The sequence below is a fragment of the Chenopodium quinoa genome, unplaced genomic scaffold, assembly GCF_001683475.1.
Source record: "Chenopodium quinoa cultivar QQ74 unplaced genomic scaffold, ASM168347v1, whole genome shotgun sequence".
Classification (NCBI taxonomy): Eukaryota; Viridiplantae; Streptophyta; class Magnoliopsida; order Caryophyllales; family Amaranthaceae; genus Chenopodium; species Chenopodium quinoa.
The window spans coordinates 1202739-1222708 of NW_018745068.1; the positions used below are offsets into that span (position 1 = coordinate 1202739).

Below are 19970 nucleotides of genomic sequence, written 5' to 3' on the forward strand. Positions count from 1 at the left end.
TCACACTCTATTTATGAAAAACAAACAAAATTATTGAGACAAAGTACTTCATTTGTTTGTAGTTATTGGTTCCTAATAATACTTTATTTATGAATTATATTAAAGCTAAGACTTAAAACAATATAATACTCTATTTATGAATTATATTTAAGCTAAGACTTAGAACAATAGTTATAACTTAATGTAATAGTGTATGCTATTTGCTACTCCCTTTGTCCCACAACTATTATTGTTTGTGTTAATTTTTTGTTGAGGGAGTTGCAAAGAGACAAAAGTGATGTATGTGAGAGTGAAGTTATGATGAATTGAATATGATTTCCATAATAAAAAATGGGAATGGGGTACTCTTTTAATAATAAAACTAGATTGAATATGCAACAAACAATAAAGGATGGAGGGAGTATTGAGTGTGATTTTTTTTTTCTTTTTCCTAGTGTACAAACAAACTTAAATTTTAAATAAACTTAAAATTTCATCTACTAAGAATTGCTAAATTTGAAGATGCATTAAGCTCTAGAAAACTTGTTTATTTTGTAGGGAATACACCTGTAAATTGAATTTATGAATGGCTAGGTATTGAAATAGGCCAGGGTGTAGTGTACATTCAGTTCACGATTTGGATCTATGCCAAATTCAATCCAATTCGAAATAAGATTCAATTTTCAATTTTCCAATCCAATCCGAAATAAGATTTGATTTTCAGTTTTCCAATCCAATATGATCTGAATTTCTCACCAAATCCAATCCGAATTGAAATTTGGTTATTTAGATCCGATATGAAAATACGTTGTAAATTTTAAGGGCCTAGCTAATACATGCAATTATAAAAAAAATATCGGTCTAACCTCATAATATCAATACAAGTCTTGAAAACATTCCTTCATTAAAAAAAAAGTCTTAAAAACATAGTTCTACATGATTAATACAAGTCTTGAAAACATAACTTACATGATTAATATTAACATAGCTTTACTTGATTAATATAAACAATTCATAAATAATATTAACACAGTTCCAAACAAGGTCAATCAGTCAAATCCACATATCAAAAATTTCAAAAATATTCAATTCGATCTGATTTAAAGTAGACCCGATCCGAGTTGATAATTTGTTTTGAATTGGATTAGATTTTGGTACTAATCCGAATAAAGAACACCCCTAATTGAAAATTTTGAGGCTGAAGGATGGTTAGGTATTACGGGTTTGATCAATTTGAAATTTTAGATAATAAATTTGGGTCAGATGTAGGTCTAGGTACATTTAAATAAACTAAGTCTGGCTCTATGTTTGCACTTTATATATCTAACTAGGCTCAACCTAAGTGTGACCCATTGTCTAAACTTAAACAATGTCAATAATTTTTATTTTTGGTGTTCAGAGAGCTGCAAGGGCGGGTGATGAGAAATGATCCCAAAATTCTTGGAACCAGAAGAGAGACTCTAACCACTTGAGTTATCCTTCACTCTCTTAAAAATGTTAATAGTAATATACAAGTATTAGGTATTTACAGAGTGAAAACGTATATTAGAATTTTTTTTTTCAAAAAAAAAAAAAAAAAGATGATGCAATATTACAACAATTACATTAAAAGATTGACCAAATTGACCTCACCAACACGAACTTTTAACAAGGTATACATACCAGCAAGAACTTTGACTAGTAATATAGCAACACAAACTTATTCATCAGGTGCACAATATATCATAAATGAAGCTTGGCACCAGAGATTTTGTAGAAGACAACATATCTTTAATACTTTATTATTATTATTATTATTATTATTATTATTATTATTATTATTATTATTATTATTAAAAATCGTCTTAGATTGCGTGCCTCAATTTTAATGAGGGAATTGAAAAATGATCAAACAAGTTTTCGGGGCCATTTTATTCCGTAGGCGTTAATTTTGAGATCAAATTTACAAAAAAATGCATCAATTTGTGTGCTATAAAATGTCTTGCTTGTTTAAGGTCTTGGGTGGACCTTAAGGCCTAAATCATCTGATGTTAAAATTTACAAAAAGTTAATAATATATTAATCCCGCGTCTTCGATAAAATCTCCGGTACTGGGTTTCACTTATGATATTTTGTGGACCTGATGAAAAAGTTGGTGTTGTTACAACTACTAATCAAAATTCATGCTGCTACATGCATCTTGTTAAAATTTATATTGTTGAGGCCAATTATGCCTAAAAGATAGTATTGCAATTTGTAAAGAATAGAATTATTTATGAATATATGATAATTAATTAAGTAATAATATATAAATTCTCAGAGTACTAATAGGGGAATGAGACTTTCAATCAAAATATAGCTTTTAATGGTGTGCAACCCAGAAAGTTGGGACATACCAAGTGCAAAAGACATACTTTCTTTTTTCTTTTTTAGTTGATCAACACATTTCTGTTATTACTTTTGTTAACACAAAACTTCAACAATAAATGTATCTAATTATCAATAATAAAAAACGTACGAAATTAATATCTTAAAAAATATATACGTTGAGACATATCCAACAAAATCCCGCATTTGTTGTCAATCTAGTTAGAGTTAGCGAGCACAATATTGTGACAATGAGGGGAAGGGTAAAGGGATCCCCTCTTTCTAAGTTCTTATGGTGAGGATTGAACAAGGTTGTAGCTACATAATCATTGTTTATATTAACATTGTTTGGTGTATATAATTATTGTTTATATTATAGATATGTACAACATCACTATTGTTGAGTATTGACCATCTTCGATATCAACCACTAATGCTATCATTTTCCAATTTCGGTATCGATATTTGATAAACAATCTTTTGATGTTAGACAATAAACATGAAGTCATAGAAGAAAAGTACTATAATTAGTAAGAAAAATTAGCTAATTAAGTACAACAAGATCATAATTTACCAACCTTGATTGCTCCGAAAAGTAATCAAACTTAACTTATAACCTAATAAGTGATAATAAGCACTAAGTGCACAAGTGTAATCACCTTATCAAAATACTAAAACTATAAGATTAGACTAATCAAACTTTATTACAATCATAGATTTATACATATTGAGTGATTAGTTAAACAATGACAAGACATAATTAGATGTTACATCTACCAAACAATAAACTCCTTTCACATGACTTAAGCTCATCATTAACTAAGTATAGCTATCATGTCTTTTCGTCAACTTTTCTTGTCTTTACTTTTGTTTAAGGTAATTAACTTCTTGTCTTTACTTGATAATTTTATTCGAAATAGATATGTCTTAACTTGATGATAATTGGCTTGTAGTAAAAAACTAGTATTGGGACTAAATGATTCTTCACATTATTACGTCCACTTCATTTTTTAAAAAGTATAAAATATATTTAGGGACTCAACTACTAGGTTAAACTTTTGGTTGCATTTGATAATGATATTCCAACATCGTATCAAGAGCGAGCGTGGCACAAAAGTTATGAGTTCAAATTTTATCCACTTCAGTGGACTATTTCGCACTAAAAATGAGGAGGGTCCATGCAACATCCACACTTCATCCCAAAGTAATCTCGTGTGATTGGGCAAATGGAGTTTAACAAATATTCTGATGGTTACTTTTGCCAAATAAAACCAGCCTTTATGTGATTGAGGGTTTTAGACAAAAATGTGGATCTCTCTCTTTCCACAGTGAATGGATATAATTGCTAACCATCCTTTTCGTTCTTGGAGGATCTTCTTACTTAAAATTGAACAAAAACCAATCAATGAAGGAGCTGATGATGAGATTAGATTTGAGAGTCAGAATGTGAGTACATTTTTCCTAATGAGAGAGACGAATTTTTTTTTCCTTTTGACCCTACTAAACCGACATTTCTCGTTGTGGTGAGGCATTCCAGCAACACGGATTAACACTTAAGAGTAGGCGGCAAGAAAAGTAAGAGAATTCTCACCCTAGGCACAACTGCACAAGCAGAAGGTGCGGCCAAGATTGAACTTGTGATTGTGACTTTCTCACCATCTCCACCAATCTTGCTTGATATAAAGTGAAAGAACTAATCAGTATCGAAGATATATTGGTTCTAACAAAGTGGAGGCCTCAAGGAAGGTATGAATTCGGAAAAGTAAATTATTTATTAGTATGTGGTAGTTTTTTTTTATTTGTATACTTGCATATATTTGCCTAATCTAGTAGGTATCTTACCCACGATTAGATTTGATAACAATTATAACTTTAATTACTTAGTAGAAAATAAGGGAGCCCCATTTCCTCATCATGAGGAACACTTTTGTTCCTCATAATGGTATTTTGGAAAATAATGTGATGTTTTTCACTAGTGGAGACCGCCTGTCAATTTTGGGTGAACCTCTCTGCTCTTAACACATACCCCATGAAGAACAAAACTTGTTCCTCACAGTGAGGAACAGGGAATTACTCGTAGAAAATTATTAATCTAAAGTTTATATTCAATCATAAATTACATTAAATTCTTATTAGAAAATTAAGTCGAAGTTCGTAACTAATAAAAAAGAACTTCCTCCTACTATATAATTGAAAATACAACTCACATTTTATTTTTCTATGAAATGATGATCTTATTACATCTTGCTTGAAATTTTCATGATATATATTATATACCCTGTTACTCTGTTAGACATAACTATTTAAGAGATAAATAAAACTATTGTTACAATAAGGTTGAGATCACGAGCATGCGCATGTAACAGTATTTGACAAATGGTATTATTAAAAGGTACCAAAAATCCAATGCACGTAACAATTGATGATATGGTAATACTTGTACAAGATAGTTTCTCCTTCCAATAACATTACAAATACAACTTAATTAACTATGCCAGTAATTATATAATTTAATTTATGTATAGGTAGAGATCGAAATAGATACAGAATAATCATCAAGAACCCGAATTATATTACCAGTCCATGGTAAGATAGATCTAATACATACTTTGTATATAAAAAATAACGTAACATAAATTATGGAGCACATATGTAATCAATATTTTAAATTAATTCGCGTGCCATACTTAATTATAGCTGTTAAATAATTGCATTGCCCAAAGATCTTCATCAGGAGTAACCCAAAAATTCTCAGTAGACACAGGATGCATTTGAGGCGGTACAATGTTATAACTTGTAGCCTCCATCGCATGATGATCTACATGAGGGTACGACGATGGTGACATGGAAGGTAGATAGGGTGTATTGTGTTGATTCGACGATGTGCCATAGTTAAGAGGTGTTGATGCTGAAGCATTTGATATCTGGCTTACACACGCTTGCTCGTGGTTGTCGGAAGGGCTCGTTTCATGTCTTGATGTTGTACTAGTGCTGCTTTCTGCTTGCTTTAGATGTTTCTGAATCCTTGTTCTCCAATAGTTTTTTATTTCGTTGTCTGTTCTTCCTGGTAGATGTTTTGCTATCTTCGACCACCTGTATAATCCATTTTATATCAATACTAACATCTTGTAATAACTAGGTAATAAAATTTGTATTAGTAATATCCCTCTGTTTCATATTGATAGTCCTAATTTGACTATGCAATCTTCAAAATGCACCTTTGACCATTAATATTTTTAATTATATACTTCCTCCGTTCTTTTTTATTTGACCCTCTTTGACTTTTACACTATTCACCACCCTTTCTTTGACCGTCTTTTGCGAATAATATGTAAGAAAAAACATATTCATGTAGGATATGTTTGAATTCGTTTCAATAAGTACTATCATAATATATAACTTTTATAATTTTTACTTATGGAGAATTAAAGTTATTGATTATTAAAGTTTTACATCGGCAAACGTGATAAAAGAAATAGGTCAAGTAAAAAAGAACAGAGGAAGAATTAACAAATACTCCCCTCATTTTTAAATACTTGCTCTATTTCTCCATGCGCGGAATTTTAGGAGAAGTTAGAGAAAAATAATAAAATATGGAGGTGGTGGAGTAGGTGGAAGAATAAAAATTATAAAAAAAAAACAAAAGTAGTTGAGAGGATTGGAGGAGAGAGAATATGAATTTCATAAAATATGATTTATGTTGGGTCCACTAGTTGAGAGAAATGAATTAATTATAGTTAAAACCTTCCAAATAAGGAAATAGAGCAAGTATTTAAAAACGGGCGGAAATGAAAAGTAGTGTAAGTATTTAAAAACGGAGGGAGTATATATTATAAAAATTTAATATTATAAAATTACACGTCAAAACGAATCTAACAATATCTCATATTACTATATTTTTTCTTATATATATTAATGTTAAATTTTTTGTTAAAGTTTTAAAAGTTTGACTAAAAAAAGTCAAAATGAGACTATCAATATGAAACAGAGGGAGTAATAAGTTATATAAACACTTGCGTAGGATACGCTCAAAACCGTCGTATCCACCAAGGTCAATCTAGAACCACTAATATAACAAGAGTACTTCCACTAGTCTAGCTAAATGTAACTATTTCCTCTTTTGGAACAATGAATAAATGAATCTGATCAAGCATTTTTCCAAAGAAGGAACAAACGTATAATTAGTAATAATTTGGTGTTAGTAAACTTGGTTATAAAGGAATCTGCATGGAAATTGTGTAGCTGCCTAGCGATCGATGACTAGCGAAGCGTGTTGATAAATAAAACTATGAGGCTGGAGACGTTCCACGCCACGCCGCGATCGACTGGTACATGTGCACTACTATAGTACATTAGGACGGCATATAGGTTAGGCATCAGCTGTTTTCAAGTTTTTGCAACGTTTACTTACATACATTTTAAGCTAGAATGCATGCATCAATTCAAAGATTTGATGCAATTTATATTGGTAGCCTTTTCACAAAAACTACGCTAGGAAAAAGTGGTGGAGATTATTTTACAGGGTCAAACGAGTAAACTAGGTTCCATCTTAATACCATTCAGTAACAGTAAAATTCAACGTAATCCTCGAGTCACAACAATGTACACAAATCGTTGTCGAGGAGTCTTGTACCATCACTACATCTTTTTGTAACCAACATACCATTACTCTATGTTATGACCATGCCGTCAATAAGCATAGTTTCGATTCTCACACGCATGATGCATTGGCCAAAGTTTCAACTTACCTTACGAAAACCATCAATCAATCAATGACTCTATAGGCTTGCACACGCGCTGTTGAGCTAAGCCATAGAGTGAAACTAAGCTGCACGTAATGATGCAAATGGATGTATTCCATGTAGATATGTTTGTGTGGATGTTATTCCAACGGGGAAATTACGATCTCGAAACTAAAGGATAAAAGGAAATGGATACGAGGGAAAATAATTCGATAATTATTTGAAATTTTAAAGAATTATTTATCTCAATTTCTGCCTTTTATTTTTGTACTACCACTTTTGGTTAATCGTATAAACTCCCTAAGAGATTGAGGATGGGATAATTCAATGAATGTTCAATGCAATGGAAACTAATCATAATAAGATAGATTCCTCCCGTTACCTCAATCACTCATATGACATGTTTTCTTGTAGTTTTTTCTTCTATAGAAAAATTTTAAAAAATGAATAAAAACTTGAAGATAATCCAATTTACTATCTTAGAGTAAACATTGAAAACTCATTTGTGTGCGGATAACCTATTACAAAATCACAGTTGCTTATACGTGGTCAATCACACTAAAAGGCATTTATTGAATGATGGGAATCAAGGTAATCAATCACATGTGGTTAACCTGAATGAGGACTAACACCAACGGAAAAAACAAGAGAGCTATTCTTTGAATAATTAAACCAAACGAAGAGGGATTACTACTCGTATAATCATGAATTGAGGGAACAAATATAGTCACATCTTGTGATTGGCCGACACAAGACTTCTTAATTATGTTTTTTTTCATATGTATAGACCATTAAATATCGTTAAAGAAAATACAAAGTATGTGAATAATATAAAGTTCAAAATACAAAAATAGAGGAGATGTGATTTCAAATAAAAAATAGAGGGGGATATATAAAGGTGTAAAAACACAATCTATTCGACCCGATTCAAAACCGATCCGAAAAATGTCTATTTTAGATTTTGACTCGCGTAAACACAATAATTTAGCATGGCTCAAGTTTTTTAAATGACTAAATCCAATCTGACCTGACCTAACTTCACTAATTTAAACCTTACTCGAACAACTGAATTGACATCTTTAGGAATATAGACATGTAGTTTAAGTTAAGTCAATATCAAGAATAGAAGAAAAAGACGCACCAAAAAGAGCTACTAAAATATTATGGCAGATTTCTACATCAAAGACAGCCTAGAACGAAGTATTTTTCCTTTTTTATATTTCCTTTTATAGTAAAGTTTTAATTAGCATGTTTGTATTCCAATGGTTTATTTTGCCGTCACTATAATAGCCGTACTTGGTGCAAATGTATTTAAGACACAAAAAGCTGTCACTTGTACTTGCTTACTGCAACTTGTAATAAAATCTATGTCACTAAATTCTACGGATTATTAGAGTTAACCACTTTCGCAACTTGTAATAAAATCAAAAGTTTCTTGTTTTGTTCTTAGACTAAGATTATCATTAATGTGATTAAACAAAGACTAACTATAACATATGATAACGAGTAACGACCCGACACTGACAATAAAAATATATGTAATCCTTATGATTATAAACCAACTTTTAGAATTTTTCTACTTTATATTACATGAATTATTCATGTGTAAATCAGTGTAACGATCTGAATTTATATTTACCTAATATAAGTTATAATATCCATTTTAACTCTTTATATATTTAATCTTAAGGGGATCTGTACGTTATTTGCCTAACAAATAATATTTACAGAGATAATTGTAGTGGAGTATTATTATTGTTCTTCGCCTTCTGAAAAATATATATTAGGTGTTTTTTTTTAAAAAAAAATTGATGTTATTATCATCTTTTGAGATTAATTTTGATTTCATGTGTATTACTTAATGAATTTTACTTGTACAAAGTATCTACTCGTTTTCTTGAATAGTGAGAAAAAAGTGAGGGCATCCATATTTGTGTAAGCATTGATAGAAGAAAGTCAAATACTCTAGATGAAAAGGGAAAAAGAAATAAAGGAAAATATAATTACAATGTACGATGTAGCCACTAAAAACATGCATGACAAAGATGCCAAGACCAACATGAGTGCAATAGTCTATTTCTAGCCAAAAAGAAAATATATAATAGGCATCATTATTGATGCATGGCCTTTGGTAGGAAAGACAGCCAAGAAATATATGGGAAGTACTTCATGATGGAGCGTTTAGAATGACAAATTAGAAAATGAAAGAATCAAATATGTGTTGAGAAGTCATCCAAATATGTACCTTAAACACGACCTTTAATTTTTTAATTTTGACCTGTTGTTTTTATATCCCTTCTAATCCGTATTATATTGAAGATTAAGGAGGAAAACATTTTTGAGTTTATAGAGTAACAAATAAAGGGTAATGGTTACTATTAGTAAATGGATGGTATATCCTACTAATACAAAGCTAATAGATATAGAAAATGATTTTATTATTTTATTATTTTTATTTTTTGAGGAAATTGAAAATGATAAATTGATTTTATTATGACTGCATAAATACACCATATTAAAAAAAACATGATCTCAATCATTCTTTGTTACTATGTATTCACATGTTTAAAATTTACTTTAATTATTTCGTATTTTAACTCGTTTATTTCCAATCCTACTAAAATTAAGATTCTATAATATATAAGTAGAAAAAAATATTTGAAAGGAGTACAAAATATGTACTCTTTTGGTAAAGTGAAAAAAATGGTGAAGAAATGTTAATAGCCAAAATCATTTTAAAAATCACGTGTTAATTTATTTATTTTTTATTTTTATTTTCTCGTGATGTTACTTTACTTAGGAAATCACATGTTACATCACATGCATGTGATCCCCTCAATTGGAAATAGCACATGTTACACGTTGATCACATCAATTGTAACCTAACAATCGAATAAATGATTTAGCTTTTTATAATACAAAACAAAGAACTACGTTAATCCAATGCCTTAATTATCCAAGCTACATGTATAAGCTTTATTATATTTGTAGAGAAAATCTTAGTTCATAATAGATTTAATTTAGTATTTAAATATATTTCAAGTTTTTCCTAAAGGAAAGTATAAACAAATTAATTAAATTGACTAAATTAATAAAGATGTAGTGTATATTGCTCTTTGGAAGTTGTTATAGATCACAAAAAGAATGCGAATACGATTAAATAGTCGATTATACTAGTATACTACCCTACTACATATAATGAATCAAAACCAAAAGCAAAATATAATGAATCAATATGCATGAACGAAGTAGTGTACGTACCTGTTACCCCATTTAGCATGCAACTCCATGATCAACAGCTCCTCTTCAGCAGTTATATTACCACGACGAACATCCGGCCTTAGGTAATTCAACCAACGAAGTCGACAACTTTTCCCCGTACGTTTAAGGCCTAATATGAAATTACACATACAAAAACCGTATTAGTACGTAACAACTATTTTTATGTACGTTTAAGGCCTAAACTCGCTCTTAGGTGAATTAAATTACAATCACGTACTAAATATAATAACCATAGGTTAAAAACCATAACATCGATAATATATAACAATAGGAAAAGGCGTACCAGCAGATCGAGCTAAGGAATTCCAAACACCTTCACCATGATTAGCAATATAATTAATGAGAATAAAGTCTTCTTCCATGGTCCAAGGACCTTTCCTTACTTCATTATTTTCATGAGAATTGTTTGGATTTGAATCCATTTTTAATGGATTAGAAGTAATTAAAGAAAGGTAATAACAAAAGTATGGGCAATAGAAAAGAAAGGTGAGAGAGTAGAACAAGCTAAGCTAAGCAAAGGTAAGATGCATGTGGGCAAGAGACATATAATGAATGTTAGGACCAGTATTTATAGAGGAAATCTAAACTCATTTTTATAAGTTGATTAAACCTATGCTACTACTTTAATTAAATTCATGTGGTAGCTGCATTATTATAAGTGAATTTATGGTCCAGGGTTTTTTGTATTTTGTATTAAACTTGATTTATTTTAATTATGTTTCATCTTGCTTTTTCTAACTGGCAGTCAATTTTAATTTTTTTTTTTTTTTTTTTGTTAAAAAAAAAAGACTAGCTTTGTTTTGCACCATGTGTAAACTTAGCTTAAGATTTATTTTCATTCTTTTAGGAAATTATAAGTATTTGTGACAACCTTGCACCATTGTATGACAATATTATTTTTGTTGTAGAGTTGTAAAATTAAAGAAAATGATGTATAGTACATTTAATTTAATCATAGGTCTTATATACAACTCTTTGAACTTCCGCAAAAGTTTAACCAAACTAATCTAATTCACATACATGTACATGGGTCATCAAAATAACCCAGTTACACAATTTGGAAGCTTCTTATGTTTATCAAAGATTTTTTATTAATAAAATGTCTCTTTCCGTATTGAAGCTAAGATTTCGAATAAAAGAAATAAAAAGAATTTAAAACGAATAAATGAATGTTAATAGTCAAATCTATGTAGTAATGCAGAATAGGGTGAAGTTATATATACATTTGATATAAAACGAAGAAAAATTATGTAGAAACATTAAAACGAAGCATGATAATTTATAATAAGTACTCTCTTTTTGCTAAAATAATTTCTGTTAATTTGGACATGAATATTAAGTAATTTTTAGTAGGATATAGGGTGAGCGTATGAGAGAAATAAAGTTAATTGAAAGGCCTACTTCGCATGAGTTCAGTAAATTACACTAAATTTTTGTGGACATTTAGGATACAAGATTATGTGTGGTCAGATTACGATTATTTTAAAATAACTGTGTAAGTGTTAACCTTGATGCAGTATTTGAGCATATAGTTTCATTTTAACTTCATAATGCCCAATTTTCCTTAATACAAGCAGTTGCCAATTTCCACATAATATTAACACTTCTATTTTGTTTCCTCCATTTTCCCCCTATTTCAGATGGTTTATTAATGAAATCGTCATTGTTGCAGTTTTTCTTCAATTCCTTCCCATTTCTGTCTTTCCACTCCTTTCAAATCATCAGCTCGCACCAAGTGCAGCAACGCGATTGATCGAGTCCTCGTGACAGATTTATTCATGGTCTCTCTGCTTCAAATTCATTTTAAAGAAGAAATTGCACAAAATATGTACAAGTTGCGATGAACACAATCTACTAGCAGTTAAGCAATGGTAATAATGAATAAGCTCCAACATATGCTTTCCTGAATCTGCATCCACTAAAAATCATCTCTTAACAATAGCTCAACTGCCATGAAAGATCTGGAATGAAATGAAAACTTGACATCTGTCGACGCCAGTATTAGTAGGCTAGTTGCTGTAAGACTTATAAACCGCCTTTGCGATATTTGATCCTTTACTAGCTTAGTTGCTTACATGGAGGACCTCCTCTGCTTCTCATAGATGCACAATCTGATTGCAGCACCAGAGAATGTTATCTACAAACTTTCAGCTACTGGATTTTGTCCAAAAAAATAAAAAAGTTTTACCTACTGCATGAAAGGCCGAGGCTATCTCAAGGATAAAACCCGTCACCTTGGTAGCCTACAGAGGAGCCCTTACAATCACTGGCTAATTGCACCGAATTCAACTCAACCCCCTAATTCTCTTGTGCCGATAAAAACAATAACAACAACAATATAGACGAGGGAGTACTATGTAAATGATAATGCACTTCCTCAACCTGTCCATTTTACATATAAACTCATACATACAAAAGTTTCACAGATTTAAAGTTGTATTTATAACAATAACATGATAAATCATGGATGAGTAAAATATACAAGTATTAATTGTTGGGCGATGAAAGTTATCAACACCAATCTTACAACAAATTACAGTGATGCACGATTGCACGGGTACGCCAAAGTGTAGCAGTTTCCCGTACCGAGGACGGCGAAGTGTAGCCGACAAACATATGACTAGTATAATGGGAATTTGCAGTTGGCGTCTTTATTATTAATCAGGTATAAAATTGCCAGCTTCCTACATGTCCACATATCACAAACAAGCAATGGCTGTAGTGACTTTCTAGATTCACTTTATGCTTGGGCACAGGCCTCATTGCTCCAGAAAATACTGTTGGGTGGTCGATTGATCCATAATGAGTATATTTATGCATTGCGGAGTGCAATGCATATGCATAGGGTCTTTGGAAGTAACTGAAGCTTAGCTTCGAATTGGTCCTGAGGAAGCATACAAAAAAAAAAAATGCATAAAATATGCTTCCTCAGGACCAATTCGAAGCTAAGCTCCAGTTACTTCCAAAGACCCTATGCATATGCATTGCACTCCGCAATGCATAAATATACTCATTATGGATCAATCGACCACCTAACAAACGGACCTATAATAAGTTTGTGGTAGTACCATCCTGAATCAACCCCTTACACCTTCCAATTTTGTTCATCATCTGCTAGAAAATGAAAAAATGCAACACAAATTAACAATGTTCACTTCCTCATCTTTTGTGCATGTTTGATATGCTGCATGAAAACAGAAACAGGAAAACGCAGAAATACAATACCCAAATGTTTAGATAAAGTGGAAACAATAAAGAAAAAGGTTTCCACCAAGTTTTATTGAAAGTCTGAGTCACCAGTTTCCATGATGAAAATATGAACTTTATGAGAGTTAAAATATCAAAACCTGTTTGTTGGAGGGGGAAAGATTATTTAAGAGTTATTTCCTACAGAAATAATCAAGAGTACAAAACAGAAGTTTGTATAAAGCATCACTCTGAATCTCAGGACCAACCAGCAATGTTTCCGCAGCACTCTTGCATTAACATACAAAGTCTAGGTAAACTTAGATGGACTTGCAATCGCCTAGGTAAACTAGATGAAATCGCATCACCTAAGAGTTCTAGTATTGAAATCTTGAGCACTAGATAAGCTTCAATGAAAGAAACACAAATTTAACTAATACAAATTTATTTCTCATATAGGACCTTGTTTGGCCGCACGCACACTCCACTCCACTTTAGTATGATATTATCCGCTTTGGGCCTAGCCCGCACAGATTTGTTTTTGGGCACTTTCCCAAAAGGCCTCATTCTAATGGAGTGTGTGCTTCCACTTATAAAGAAGTCATTCCTTCCTTATTTCTTCCACGTGGGACTTGGGATGAACAACCCCAACAAACCTCCCCTATAACCAAGGACCACATTAATCATGGCCTCCCCTCCAGCGAAAGCTACCACCATGGGACTCACTGCATAGACCACAACATTAGGAATTTCGAAGCAAGGCATCACAATCACGAGGTCACACATTTGAGGGATCGTCCCACACACATAACGGTTGCGTCTCTGCGGAACCATCGGATACCAAGTTGTAGGGATCGAAAGGGGGTCACTACGACACCCACAATGTCACGCACAAGACAAATAATTCAATCCAATCAAACCAAATTCTCACACAACAAATCAGCAATAAAGCAATAGCAAAACAACAATAACACAAACAATACTAGGAAAAAACAATGACAATGAACACGCAAGAAATATACGTGAAAAATCCCTTGGATGTGAAGGATAAAACCACGGGACGGTTTAAGGAGTTCACCTTAACTTCTCTTATTGACAAATTGAAAGAAAAAGAATTCCAAACCAGTTTACAAAGGATTCACAACCCACCAACAACAACAAACAATAAGAGATTGAAATTAGAGAGTAAAAAGAGTAACATTCACCCAAAAAAGCATACGATTCTGACCAAACTAGAGCTCAAACCGATGATCCAACCGTCCAAAAATGAAGCCCTTGTTATCAGAAAAAAGCTGCCAAAATTTGAGCAAGATTCAACGGTGAAATTTCCGACATCAGGCGATTTTCTGAAAGCTCTCTAGAAAAATCCAAAATTGGAAGCTCTTGTATAAACCCTCACTCTCTCTCTATCTTGTGTGTGTGAATGCTCAATTCTTAGTTGTTGCCTTTACACCATCTAACTACCTTTATTATTACCAAGGGTTACTACTACAAACTTGATCAAAAAGCCACAACTTAAGTCCCAAAATTGGACTTACTTCAAACTAGTAAAATGCAATAAAATGAACCAAAAGAAATTTGATTCGTTTATGACAGGAAATGGTTATAAACGAACTTCGGCAGATCCTTGTGCTTATTTTAGAAAGTTTCGTGGAGGTAACTTCATCATCTTTCTTTTATATGTAGATGATATGCTGATAGTTGGACAAGATGCAGGAATGATTCAAAGTTTGAAGAAAGACTTGTACAAGTCATTTGACATGAAAGACTTGGGTCCTGCAAAGCAAATCTTAGCATGGAGATTGCTTGTGATAGGAAAGCTGGAAAGTTGTGGCTTTCAAAAGAAAAGAATATAGAACGGGTACTTGAAGGTTAAATATGAAGCATACCAAGTCTGTTAGTGCACCACTAGCAATACATATCAAGCTAAGCAAGAAGGCTTGTCCTACAACAGAGAAGGAGAAAGAAAGTATGTCATCCATTCCTTAGTCTTTTGTTGTTGGTTCTTTGATGTATGCTATGGTGCGTACTAGGCGAGATATTGCACATTCCGTCGGTGAGCAGATACTTATCCAATCAGCTCATTGGGAAGAAGTGAAGTGGATCTTCAAATACTTGCTGGGCACTTCCAAATTGATATGAAAGTGGCAAACCTTTACTTAAAGGCTATACAGATGCTGACATGGCAGGCAGGTGATCAACCTCAGGTTGGGGGAGCCATCTCATGGCAATTCAAGCTACAAAAAAGTGTAGCATTGTCAACAACTGAGGCAGAGCACATTGTAGCTGTGGAAGCGGGCAAAGAGATGCTATGGCTTAAAAGGTTCCTTCGAGAGCTAGGTTTGAAGCAAGGAGAATATATAGTGCTTTGTGATAGTCAAAGTGCTATGGATTTGAGTTAAAATACAATATATCATGCTCGTACCAAGCATATTGATGGTAGATATCATTGGTTATGAGATGTGATTGAAGAGAAGCATTTGAAGCTAAGAAAGTCCACACTGATAGAAATGGTGCAGATATGTTAACCAAAGTTGTTCACGGGAGCAAGCTTGATGTTTGTAGCAAGCTTGTGGGAATGAGCTTCAAGTGATTATTGAAGCGTGTTGGTCTTCTCCGTGTTGGCGGGAGCGGAAGATTGTTATGGAGGGGGAGATTGTTATGGATCCAGCCAATCAGTAGTAAAATGTATTTTCTTTTGGTCCATTTACTTTGTTCGTTTTATTGCATTTTACTAGTTTGAAGTAAGTCCAATTTAGGGACTTAAGTTATGGCTTCTGGAGTAAGCTTGTAGTAGTAACCCTTGGTAATGATAAGGGTAGTTAGATGGTGTAAAGGCAACAGAGCATTCACACGCACAAAATAGATAGTGAGGGTTAATACAAGAGCTTCCAATTTCGAATTTTTCTGGATCAGAAAATTATCCAGAAAATTGCCTGTTGCCGAAATTCCAATGCTCAAATTTTGAAAGCTGATTTCTAATATCAAGGCGACGGTTGGATCATTGGTTTGAGCTCTAGTTTAAGTGTTGTTTTTGGGTGAATTCTATTCTTTTCACTCTCTAATTTCAATCTCTTATTGTTGTTGTTGTTTTTTTTGGGTGAATCCTTTGTAAACTGGTTTGGGATTCTTTTTCCCTCAATTTATCAATAAGAGAAGTTAGTGTGGACTCCTTAAACAGTCTGTGGTTTCTATCTTTCACATCGAAGGGGTTTTCCACGTATAATTTTTTGCGTTGTTTAGATTCTTCCTGTTTTATATACTAAGGAGAAGAAAGTCAACACCGGAAAAATATATACTTCCTCCATTATTTTTCTTTTTAATCATAACGTTTGAAATTTAATACTATTTACACACACTCCTTTAAGCATCTTTTGTAATTTTTACGTTAGAAAAACTAGTCATGTGGGATCTTGATAGATTTGGCTGAAATACACTTTCATAATATCAACATTTTAGAATGTTAACCAACTTAATATTTGAGTTATAAAATGTGCATTGGCAATCGTGAAATCCTCTACATTGTGATTAAAAAACACGGACGATGTATATTTTTATTTGGTGAGAAATTCACATTTAGGTTATTTCTAAACCCTATAACAAAAATTTTTATAGAAAAATAACAAAGCAGAGGTCTTTCCTCATATGTTATCCAGATCAACTACTACTCTATACGAAAGGTGTTTCAAACTTTCAATTCAGGGTTACAAGCTTTAATTAAGATAAAAATTTCTAGCTTTTCAGGCGTAAAATTTCAGCTAAGTTAAGAAGATGATTATGAAGCTACTTTTCGGTGGTTATTTGTGACATAAAAATCCTTATTCTCAATTTGAAATCACTAGTATTCTCTCCCTTTCTTCTCACTCTGCCAACAAAGCTGAGAGGAATCATCCATCCAACATAGGGTGTGATTTATTTATATTAAGACTTTATTTTAATTTTAGAGGCAAAGCCACCATTTTAGAGTGCAGCAATTACACTTGTGTCAAGAAAGAGTGCGGGCTAAGGAATAAGGGAGAATGAACTTAACTCAATGAATGGAAGTTTCCAGCTGAACACCCCCTACTAACACCCTCTACAGCTTTACTTCCTATACAGATCAATATCTTTTTTAAAGTTGAATCAAATGTGAGTTTTCTTTTGCTACCATATAATGTGTTGAATTTTGATGATCATTAACAGTGTTGAAGGTTTTTGGTAGTCGTGAAGTTTGATGGGGGAAGGATTATAGTAGGAGAAGCTGAGCCTTTGAGTCGTCTACAACAAGGCAAATTTTACCTGGTAAGAGAAACTAGCTGATAAAATGTGAAATGACAAAGGTTAATTAAGATTTATTTGGCCTATCTAATATTGAAAGCATACACAACAGCACTCACACACATGGATGAGGGATATATGAGAGCTGATAAACTACTTGATATCTACCACAGAGGCAACTGCTCATATGGAAAGACCCAAAAAAATTTTAAGCTGGATTTGCATATTCGTATGAAGGCAGAAACGAAAGCACAAAGTTGATCACCAAATGTGTTATCAGAAATAAATAGAAAGTGACAAAACAAAATATACAACTCTAACCTGAGATGTGTGTTTTCAACTTCTTCCCCTTAGCACTAGGATCACCAACTCTCCTCTCGTCTACAGAAACATTTTGCAAGGGATGATACTTCATTGAATTTAGCTGTTCCTTTGCTACCTCAAGCCTTCGCTTTTCATCCCTCTAATAACAAACAAAAACAAGTTCATGGCAACCACTTAAAAACTTTTCATTAAAGAAAACAACTCATGCATTTGAAGCAACAAAAGATCAACTCTTACATAATTCTTATCGTGCACAATAAGATGCTGATTACAAAGCTTCAACTCCATCTCAAGTGCATTGATACGCGAATCAACCGGAACAGCACATTGCTCAACGATTTCCTTCTGTCTTCCCCGAACAACCTCCGGCTGCCACACATTCAAAGCTACCGAAGCTTGCCTAGAAAACGCCAAGCAACCCAATATAATCAATCAATTGCCCATAATTTGTCAATCTTCAAACAGATACAATCACAACAAACGATGCAAAGTCCAGGAAAAATGAAGAACTACTAAAGAAATCGATAAACATCGAATCACAGCATTACCGAAAACTCGGTTTGCACAATTCCTCATTCCATAGCCCTTTATCACCTGCTCTAATTCACAATTGCCTATAAAATCTACTTAATAGTTCGTATTTTTGTTGCCACAATTCGCTTAATTAGTTAATACTGTTTCTAATTTGATTCAAACATTCAATCAAATACTGTACTAAAACATGAAATTGATCATTACCTGACTCTACGCAAATTCGACAACTCGAAAGCAACCGTCTTCATTCTATCAGTTTCTTCAACCAAACGAGTTCGCAATTCCTCGATTCTTCTAGAATTCTCAGTAATCCGACTCTCAATTCTAAGCACAGCTCGCTTGTGAGCGGCAATCCTTTTCGCCTTATCTTTCTCATACCTAAAATTTTCAAAATTCAATCAATTGAATTCAAAACCATAGATTTGAAAATTCCAAACAATTCAATTCAAAACCCTAGATTTTCAGGTAGAGACCAAGATTTGTAGAGTGATTTGGGGGGAATTGAAGAAGATGAATTGTTGTTGTTGTTGGTGAGGCGAAGAGGAAAGTCGGAGGAGAGCAAAGAAGACCAAAGTGAGGGTTCGTTGGATAAACGATGAAGGCGTTTACAGGAGATTGCGGTGCAGCACAACTCTTTGAAGCTGAAACCATTGTTGTTGTGATTGTTTGAAGTTTTCACTCCCATTTCCAGAACTTTCCGCCATAGTTCGTCAGGAAGCTCCGCCATTAGGGTGTGTTTGGTAAGTGGAAATTAAGGGTGGGAATGAGAATTTTAATCCCAATTTAAAAAAAATGTAGATGGGATTGGGAATAAAGAAGGGAATGGTATTAGGAATAAATGGGGTGAATTCTCACCATTTTATTAGATAGGAAGGGTAGGTAATAAACAGATGGAAATGAGAATGAGTGAAAAATGACATTTTTGTCATTAATGAAAAGAATGGAAGAAAAAGGTTAATAAGGGTAGTTTTGTTATTTATTCCCTACCTAATTCACAGACAAAGTATTGTCATATTTTTATGTATTTCCAACAATCAATTCTCAATCTCATTCCCACATTTTAATCCCCAAACTTCCATTCCCACATTTCAAACGCCCCATTATTGTACTGACTTGTATTTCAAATTTCAAATAGAGTTTAGTAATACCTAATGCTTGTATGCGGTTTAATTTCAACGTTTCTCTTGCTGTTGTACTAAGACTCTACGAGTAATTGTTATTGCTTCCGTTTTGTAATAATGAGGGAGGTTCAACTTTGAAGGCATAACAAATATGCACAAACAAATACATATTAGTGACAATTTTGTAAATAATAACAAA

At 32.8% G+C, this 19970-nt stretch overlaps 2 protein-coding genes across 3 annotated transcripts; both read right to left on the reverse strand.

Moving 5' to 3' along the window:
- Positions 1-4712: 4712 nt before the first annotated feature.
- LOC110709467 (myb-related protein 305-like) lies at positions 4713-11282 on the reverse strand. Its single transcript, XM_021887685.1, has 3 exons — positions 10633-11282; positions 10329-10458; positions 4713-5418 (listed from the first exon to the last, which is right to left on the reverse strand). The coding sequence occupies exons 1-3, from the start codon at positions 10769-10771 to the stop codon at positions 5013-5015; spliced, it is 675 nt and encodes a 224-aa protein (XP_021743377.1). The 5' UTR covers positions 10772-11282; the 3' UTR covers positions 4713-5012.
- Positions 11283-13276: 1994 nt separating this feature from the next.
- On the reverse strand, positions 13277-19428 carry LOC110709468 (F-box protein SKIP24-like). 2 transcript variants are annotated; one of them, XM_021887686.1, is made up of 5 exons: positions 19124-19428; positions 18855-19028; positions 18354-18516; positions 18114-18255; positions 13277-13463 (listed from the first exon to the last, which is right to left on the reverse strand). In XM_021887686.1, the coding sequence occupies exons 1-5, from the start codon at positions 19375-19377 to the stop codon at positions 13435-13437; spliced, it is 762 nt and encodes a 253-aa protein (XP_021743378.1). In that variant the 5' UTR covers positions 19378-19428; the 3' UTR covers positions 13277-13434. The 2 variants fall into 2 exon arrangements, with proteins under 2 accessions (XP_021743378.1, XP_021743379.1); XM_021887687.1 differs by having other exon boundaries at positions 13277-13460; positions 19124-19425.
- Between the last annotated feature and the right edge of the window lie 542 nt (positions 19429-19970).